General features: G+C 52.2%; 1 protein-coding gene across 1 annotated transcript; it reads left to right on the top strand.

The window, feature by feature from the left end:
* Positions 1-532: 532 nt before the first annotated feature.
* Nol12 (nucleolar protein 12) lies at positions 533-5,943 on the top strand. Its single transcript, XM_048454809.3, has 6 exons — positions 533-691; positions 1,950-2,055; positions 2,549-2,597; positions 3,054-3,196; positions 5,195-5,280; positions 5,538-5,943. Exons 1-6 carry the CDS (start codon positions 606-608, stop codon positions 5,701-5,703), a joined length of 636 nt encoding a protein of 211 aa, XP_048310766.1. The 5' UTR covers positions 533-605; the 3' UTR covers positions 5,704-5,943.
* Positions 5,944-9,333: the final 3,390 nt, after the last annotated feature.

Genomic DNA, 9,333 nt, shown 5'->3' with positions numbered 1-9,333 from the left:
CACTGCCTGGCTATTTTAATCTTTTAAAAGCAAAAAGGCAATTGCTCTAGGGCCACACAGCTGGTAGATGAGTACCAGTGTTCGAATCCAAGTAGTTTCCTTCGCTTATGGAAATCACTAAAGAATTGACATCAGAACTCAATTAGGATCAGTTCCCCCTCCCCTTGTTTTTTCGAGACAGGTTTTCTCTGTGTAACCTTGGCTATTCTGGAACTTGCTCTGTTGACTAGGCTAAACTCTAATTTACAGAGATCCGCCTGCCTCTGCCTCCCGAGTGCTGGGATTAAAAGTGTGAACTACCGCCGCTGCCCATCTAGGATCAGTAGTTTTTAGCCATTCACGAATAACTCTATATTAAGCGCCTGTTAGGGCCAGGCTAGGTGATGGAATTGGGGAGCCTAGTTCTCACTGAAGCCATTTTGGGAAAATCGCTCAGACCTGAATCAAAACTGTGAGAAACAGGATAGGAGGCTCCTTTAAAAGGCGGAGACAAATCGGCGGAACTGTAGAACAAGCCCACTAACGCGCTCTCCGGAAATCTGAAACTGCTACACACGGAAGTGTTTTAGGCTAGCGGCAGCCACGCTGCCGGAAGCTTCGCTGTAATGGGCCGCAACAAGAAGAAGAAGAAGCGAGATGGAGATGACCGGCGGCCCCGGCTCGTCCTCAGTTTTGATGAAGAGAAGCGGCGGTGAGTGGCCGGGTCGAACCCGATTCCCGTCGGGGTGCCGGGAGAGGCCTAGCCAGGCCCAGGGTGCGCACTTTCACGCGGAGGGCTCTTCCGGCTCCGCCCCTGGACGTGCCTAAGGACCTTGTTCCGTTTTCCCCACATGGTGGGATGCAGACTCCCGCTCTCCTCTCGCAGGTCCCGGCCTGTGCAGAGCAGTGTGCCCTGGACCTCCCGAGTCCCGCCCGGTCCATGGTCCCGGCACACAGCCGGCTGCCGTAGACGAACGACGAGAGAATAGGATGAGAGAAGTTTACGTTCATTCATTCTCTCATCGTACTGTGTCCCAACCAAGCTTGGGACCTGGAGGCTGAACCTCTGCTTCGGTGTCACCTTGGATAAATGGCACGTTGTAGTGGGTCTGCGAAAACCCTAGTGCACAGCACCAAACGAAACAGCAGCTGCCAGGCCTGGTGTTGAAGATCTGTAATCCGAGCCACCCAGGATGCTGAGGCAGGAGAATTGCAAAGTCAAGGGCTACAGAGAGTTCAAGACCAGTCTGGGCGTTTGGGCGTTGTGTAGAGTCCCTGTCCCCAAATCAATATAAAGTAATTAGTTTAGGTTTAATCTCCAACAACAAAATCAGGAACAGCAGATACCAGATAGAAGGAAGCAAGAGTCAGGAAGGTGGAGGACACCCCTAGGTCCCACCCCACCGGTGGATTCAGGGGTCACATGTCATTGAGAACTGGGTGTTGGTTCAATGAAAGAGTTAGGGCAACTCCTACCAGTGTAGACACAGGGTCTACCTTCTCTGTGTCTCGACCACCTGGCATTGTGTGTACCCACCAAGGGGCAAGAAACGCAGGTGAAGTAGGTACCCTGGAGAAAGAAGCCTGGGAAAAGGCAGCATTTTCTGTCACACATTGTGTGGTGATGTGCCCAGTGATAGAGTGTAGTAAGACTGTCGCTTCCAGCATAGGTGTGTGGTAGGTTACACCACTTAGGATTACAAAAGTACTCTGTGATGGTCCAGCCAGGACTAGCAACTCGTTTCTTATAAGGTACCCTTGTCATTGAATGACCCATAACTACATTCTTTGTGACATTGGATAAGTACCCTCATCTCCTCTCAGTGTCCTTATCTGTAAAATAAGGACAGGCTGTTGAGAGGGCAGGGCGTTAATGGGTAGGCTAGAGCTATGGCACTGGAGGGTTTCTTCAGAGCCCTTCTTTCCTCGTGTCTCCTGACTCTACTCACTCCCCTGTTTCCTTCCTGCAGGGAGTACCTGACAGGCTTCCACAAACGGAAGGTGGAGCGGAAGAAGGCGGCCATTGAGGAGATAAAGCAGAGGCTGAAGCAGGAGCAGAAGAAGCTCCGGGAAGAGGTGCAGTACAGAGGAGGATGGAGAGTTGAAGGGGTGGGGGCTCATCTACCCGGGGAGGGGCAGCAGAGCAGAGGGCGTGTGAGCGTGGCTGGAGCTGTCACAGGAGTAGAGACCCTGGGGTGTGTCTTTTTCTGTGGCCGTGAGCAGATACTCTTGACAAAGGCAGCTTATGGGAGGAAGGGCTTGTTCTGCCTCTCGGCTCAAGGGGACAGTCCATTAAGGCAGTCGAGGCAAAGTGACAGGAGCTTGAATCGGCTGGTCCCGTCACATCCCCAATCAGGAAGCAGAGTGATGAACACATGCTGCTGTTCAGCTCTTTGTCCACCTGATGTAGCCCAGGATCCCGGCCAGGGACTAGCATCACCCACAGGGTACAGGTCTTCCCACCTCAAGAAAGTGCCCCATAGGTGTGCTCAGAGGCCCGTCTCCTGGGCCTTCCTCGATTCTGTCAGCTTAGCAGTTAACAGTATCATATCCTCCCGTCTGACTTCAGCGCCACCAGGAATACCTGAAGATGCTGGCAGAAAGAGAGGAGGCACTAGGTAAGCCCCCGCCTAGGTCTGGGCTTCTGTGTCCCCGGGTGGGGATAAGGAAGAATGGGGAGAAAGCTGAATAGAGGGTGGTTTTCTTAGCCATAGAGATCTTGGTGGTGACATAGGGGCCAAGGGGGCTCTAAGTGCATGTGGATGAGAGACCAGGAGACCCAGACCACATGGTAAATTGAAGCTGAACAGAGAGCCTGGGGATGGAACAGCTCTTGCTGTCACTCAGTTTCCCCAAGGCAGGCACAAGCTGGAGCACAAAGGGCAGAGAGGGTCATCTCCAGCACTTCCCTGTGGGTGGGACTCTGGACCACTCTGGAGGTGCAGGGACAAAGGGTGGGCAGGGCTCTAGAAAAGCACACTGCGTGCCTGTCCTCATCCCTCTGGGGCTCGGAGGGAGGCTGCAGAGGTGTGGTGCTGAGTCAGGCTGAAGACTGGTCTGTGTCCACCTTGCAGAGGAGGCAGATGAGCTGGAGCGGCTAGTGACAGCAAAGACGGAGTCGGTGCAGTATGACCACCCCAACCACACAGTCACCGTGACCACCATCAGTGACCTGGACCTCTCGGGGGCCCGGCTGCTAGGTTTGCCTCTGCCTGAGGTAGGTCCCAGGACAGCCCTGAGGAAGAAGGGGGAGATTGGTCTGTGGGGGCTGCTCAGTGCAATCAGTTGAGTGTTGCCATGGTAGACCTCTCGGTATATGGGGGCAAGTAACCATGAGGATGCAGGGGTGAGGCCTTGTGAGGTCCTTGGTACTGAGTTCAGAGTGCTCAGCAAACTACAACCCTTGCGTGATAAACAGCATACTGTGCAGGGGCACTGAGTTTGTAATGTGGGTCATGCATCCTCAATGACTTGTTCAGTAATTGAAAACAACAGCATTGGGCTGGGTGGTGGTGGCGCATGCCTTTAATCCCAGCACTTGGGAGGCAGCAGCAGGCGGATCTCTATGAGTTCAAGGTTAGCCTGGTGTATAGAGCTAGTTCCAGAACAGGCTTCAAAGCTACAGAGAAACCCTGTCTTGAAAAACCAAAACAAAAGAAAACATCATTAACCACCACCACCACCACCACCCCGCTCCACTTAAACTGTGCCTGTGACTTGTGTGGGAATTTCTATAATCAGGGTCCTTCAACTCTGCAAATGTTCAAGTCTTTTGAATAAAATGCTGTGTTGTTTACATAGAACCTACACAGGTCCTCTGTCCTTTAAGTCGTCCTCTCGTTACTTAGAAAGCTGAATGCCAGGCCAGCAAGATAACTTAGAGTAAAGGTGCTTCCACCACCTGAGTTCCATGGCCTGAGTTCAGTCCCTGGAGCTCTGGAACTCCACATGGGGGAAGTAGAGAGCTGGCTCCTACAGGTTTCCTCTCACCTCCTACACACACCCTGGGGTGTGCATGCACGTCACACCCCCCCACCCCAACACACGCACACTAAATAATACAAGAACAAAATCCAAATACCCTGAAGGTCCCGGCTGAGTTATTACAGTGCAGTGTTCAAAGAATAGCGAGAGTCTGGGCCCTGGGGACGAGGTTCAGTGGCTAAGAACACTTTCTGCTCTTGCAGAAGCCCCAGCTTCAATCCCTAGTATCCACATGGTGACTCAAAACCATCTATTACTCCATTACTCCAGTTTCAAGGATGTGACACCTCTGACCTCTGCAAGCATCAGGTGTGCATGTGCTTCCTGAACAGATATACATGCAAGCAATGTATTCAACTCCAGCTGCCAGAGAGCTCAGTATAAAGTGCATTTCTGGGCTGAGGATGCAGCCTGCCCAGAATGAGAGACCCTAGGTCCAGTCACCAGTATCACAAAAACAACAGAGCAAAATCCCACCCATTGCTGAGGCCCAGGCGTGGAAGCACACAAGGGGGTGAAGGCAGGAGGATCATTAGTTCAAACCCAGCCTGGAGCCTATGTCAAAGAGAAGTTCGTTCTCTGAGTTGCAGTGTCTCCATCCTGGAAAGCCACGGCCCGACTGACCTCTACTGCCTGTTTTATGCATGTCCTTTAAAGCCTGACCCAGAGTCTGGTTGTCATTGTGCGGATGTTGCTGTTGGTGAATGCTTGGATATAGGCTGTCCTTTGTCATTCTGGTTCTCAGACAGTGTCCTAATTTCTTTTCCGCCAGTGTGATAAACACTATAACCAAGACAATTTAAGGGAGGGAAGGGTTTCTTCATCTTGTACTTCCATGTCACAGGTCATAGAAGGAAATGAGGTCAGAAACTCAACACAGGAACCTGCGGTAGAAACTATGGACTCGCTCACTAGCTCATGCTTAGCTAGCTTTTCTATGCAGCCCAGAACCACCTGCCTAAGGAGTGATACCACCCTGTGTGGGCTTGGTCTTGTCCATGGACCAACTTGATGTCGGCAATTTCTCAATTGAGGATTTCTCCCAGATGACTTTAGGGTGTGTCAAGTTGACAGTTGAGTCTAAAACAGGGCAGCCACCCACAGTGCACTGCCCAGAGCCTTCTCTGGACCCTGCTCAGGCCTTGAAGGTAGCTGGTCAGATTTCTAAAGTCAGGACTGCTCAGGGTGCCTGTCCATTCCCTGTAACAGTCCCTGTCCTTTGTTTCTCTAGCAAGGGGACCAGGAGGAAGCGCCATCCACGGAGAAGCCAACTAAAGCCTTACCCAGGAAGTCCAAAGATCCCCTGCTATCTCAGCGGTGAGCTCTGGCTTGTAGTTCCTGGTCCCATTCCTGTCTGCACTAGTGGCTAGGCATGTGGAGCTACCGTAGCCAGAAGGGTTGCGGGGGCAGGGGCGGGGATCTGCCCAGCTCTGTGGAACCAGACCAGGCAGAGTTTGAGATGTGTAGGGAGCTTGTCCCAGCTTCTCACCCATTCTACTCAACTGAGTCGAATGATCACGACCAGCCTTTGGTAGTGATTGCCTACGCCTTACCAGCCTCCACTTCCCCCGTAGCATCTCCTCCCTCACAGCCACGCTGCACGCGCACGGCCGGAAAAAGGTCAAGAGGAAACACCCTCGGCGGGCCCAGGACTCCACCAAGAAACCTCCTAGTGCCACTCGTACCAGCAAGACCCAGCGCCGCCGAATGACTGGAAAAGCCAGGCACAGTGGGGAGTGAGGGAGTGAGTGCTCCAGAGTCCTCAGCCAAAGTCCCTGGCTGTCCCTGTAAGCCAGCTATGCTGAGGAGGAACTGTATAGCCTAAGCCTGGAAAGCAGGACTTCTCCAGCCTGGGGCTGTCCCTGCTTGGAGCCTAGAAGGAATGGACTTCCTAGAGCCCAGTCCTGGAGCCTGCAGAGCACTGTCAGGGCCTCCTCACCAATGTACATCACCTGGGCCTCAGCAGTCCTTGAAACCCTTCACGTGTGTGCTTGTGGTTTGTCCTGGCTTTGCCTTCTGGGGTGGTGGGAATGGGCATGGGTCCACCTTCCACCTCGAGGTTTTCCTGAGGGTATTACAAGATCCTGTCATATCTGGGTCCCCTAGTTTTAGCTGGAGACCAGCATGTTCCATGTAGACTCCAGAGCTGTGGCCAGCTGTGGTTGTGTACGCTAATACCGCACCAAGGAGGCTGAGGCAGGAGACTCAATCCACAGTCCCTCTTCAGCTACACAGGGAGTTCTGTGCCTTCTTGGACTGGCTTCCAGGTTGTATCTGAGGACTTGAGTCAGAGGCCACATTCAGGGATGGAAAGCTCAGCTCGGGCAGGGCCTTTCCTGGTACTCAGCCCCTTCTCTCCTTTCCTGCCCTCTCTGCTTTGGGAGCGGTGACTTTACCATAGGCCTGGGCTTCATCCTCTAGACCACTGAGCAGGACAGCAAGCCAGGAGATGTAGGGATTTGCTCCCCACGTGAGCCTCAGGCAGTGCTATCTGCTGGGTCTGTTTCCCTGTGGGAACCTCCTTCAGGGCCACCCTGAGGCTGGAGTGTGAGCAGTATAGGATGCTCTACACCACACCTCATGGCTCACAGCATGTCTCTATCTTGTCAAACACAAGAAAAGGAATGATGACATTATGAGGCCATGTTTGCAGTCCCTGAAGCACAAGAGACCTAGGTGGGAGACCCCAAGTTCTAGGCCAGCTTGGGCTGCATAGCGTGTCTTGGGACAGTGAGGTTTTGCTCCACACATGAAAAGCTCACAGCTGGATTGTGTAGTCAGGACTCTCAGGCAAGAAGAAAGTTACCAGCCCAGAGCTGGGAAGGCTAGAAGCTGGGGTGGTAGGCTTTTAGATCTTCTCTCTCTTTCTTTCTTCCTTTCTTTTCTTTCTTTTCTTTCAACTTTGCCTCACAGCCCAAGATAGCTGCATGATCTCCAGCCATCAGCTGCATTTCAGCTAGCAGGGAAGAGAAAGCAATGAAGAAGGACATAATTATCCTTTTAAAAGACCTACACACTTGCTGTGTTCTGCCAGCCAAATAGAAGGCAGAGGCTGGAGGCGTGGGGTGGGGAGGAGGGCACTCCCTGCTGGGAGGAGCTTCAGCCCTGGCTGTTTTAGGAAGGCTAGTGCCCACAGGGCTAGGGCTTGGTCTGCTAGCAGAGGGAAGAAGGATTGAGACACAGCTATCTTACTCTTCAGGAAGAGTTGTGGGGAGGCTGTCCAGGAGCTCAGAGCTAACAGCTCCCAGCAGACCCTGTGCTGGACAACAGTGGGCAGTGACTCAGTCCAGGGAGACAGCCGGCCGAGGCATCCAGAGCAGGACACGGGCGTCTGATCAGAGAAGTCCCTTCACGTATTTGGAGAGGCTCTTCCTGAACTGGGCAACAGAAGAGGAGGTTGTGTAGTTCAAGGTCCCTGGAGAGCAAGGGGTTGTGGGTCAGGGGAGGAGGAACCGGGGTCTGGGTTTTATATGTTAGAGAGGCCCCCTGGTGGCAGTGAGGGTGTGTGCAGGCAGATCTGAAATGAACCCTGGACGAACTGGGGGGGGAAGAGAGGGCCTCCCCCTGCAGGCCTAAACTCTCCAAGCATTTTCAGGCCTTTAGCCAGGTTCAGAACACTGCGGATAAGCGGTGAGCCGGGCAGCTCTAGTGCCATGAGCGTGCGGTGGGCACTCCAAGGAGGGCACCCAGGAGAGACGGTAACTCTGACATCAGTGGCAAAGACCAAGTCACCAAGCTGGCTGACCATACCCAAAGAAACCGACCAAGGGTCAGGGCCTCGCCTCCAGAGGGGCCATTCGGGGGTTGCTGAGGTGAAAGACAACCCATGAGGATCGTGAGCCCTGCTCAGGATCTCAGCTGAGAGCTCTTGCTCCAGGTGGGGGAGACAGAGCGGCTTTCCTGGAGGGAATTTGAGCCCTCACAAGGCAGTGAAAATATGCTGCGGTTCACCGTTTCAGAGACGGCACAGGAGAGGCCTCCAGCTTAGAGTGGCTTTAGTCACAGTGTGGAGAGCCAACTTGACTTCATAGCAACACTTGGGCGTTCCCTTAGATAGAAGCGAGCTTCCATCGCCACAGTCTGATTTTGCCACCATGCCTTGGACTACCTGTGAGCCGCAATCAGTGTTTACCAATTTTAACTGTTTTCCTACGCAGGTAAACAGGTGAAAAGCCTGGCTGTGTGTGGCCGCAGCTCTGATGACCCCAGGGCAGTCATCCATCCTGCTCCACTCTGCCAGGCCTCTCTACCTTGCCCACCGAGGCTCTGGCCCACCATTGCCCATGGGAGGAAGAGGGCTGGGTGCTCCTTCCCCTGGCCGGGTGAAGACAGGGCTAGAACGGAAGTCATGGCATTCTCCAGCTCTCAGGGGTCTCAGCTAGGTCTGTGAGCCAAGCAAAGGCCCAGTGAAGTGACGAGCCAAGGTAGATGTGTGGCTTAGTGTCATCTGTTGCTGTGGTAAAATAAACCTGACAAGGGGCTGGAGAGATGGCTCGGCAGTTAAGAGCATGTCTGCTCTTCCAGAGGACCCAGGTTCAATTCCAGCCCACATAACAGCTCATAACTCTAACTCCACACAGACACACATGCAGGCAAAACACCAATGCACATAAAAGAAGAATAAATAAATAATTTTTAAAATGATACCTTAAGTGATTAAGCTACTAACATCTCAACCCAGGAAGCCTGCTCACTTTGGAGAGGCTTAAAAGAAAAACAAAAAACTGACAAAAAGCCACTTATGGGAGAAAGGGTTTATTTCAGTTCACAGTTCCAGGTCACAATTCATCATAGCAGGGACATCAAGGCAGGGACTTGAAGAACTAGTCACAGTCAACGTATCCAGTCAAGAGCAGAGAGAATAAACACATTGATGCTTCTTTGTGCTCAGTTTTGCAGTAATCAACCCCACGGACACATCCACAGGCCACCCTGACCTAGGCAGTTCTTCACTGAGACTGCACACATGACTGCAGATAGTGAAAAGTTGATAATTGAAGTTAACCATCATCTCTCTCTCTTTTCTTTTAAATTTGTTGATTTATTATTAATGAGCTCTACATTTTTCTCTGCTTCCCTCCCTGCCTCTCTCCTCCCCTTCAACCCTCTCCCAAGGTCCCCATGCTCCCAATTTACTTAGGAAATCTTGTCTTTTTATACTTCTCATGTAGATTAGATCTATGTAAGTCTCTCTTAGGGTACTTATTGCTGTCTAGGTTCTCTGGGATTGTGATTTGTAGGCTGGTTTTCTTTGCTTTATGTTTAAAAACCACTTATGAGTGGGTACGTGTAATAATTGCCTTTCTGAGTCTGGGTTACCTCACTAATATGATGTTTTCTAGCTCCATCCATTTGCTTGCAAAATTCAAG

This window comes from Myodes glareolus, chromosome 19 (genome assembly GCF_982192425.1).
Source record: "Myodes glareolus chromosome 19, mMyoGla1.1, whole genome shotgun sequence".
In the NCBI taxonomy this organism is placed as follows: Eukaryota; Metazoa; Chordata; class Mammalia; order Rodentia; family Cricetidae; genus Myodes; species Myodes glareolus.
This window is presented reverse-complemented; position numbering and strand designations above follow the sequence as displayed.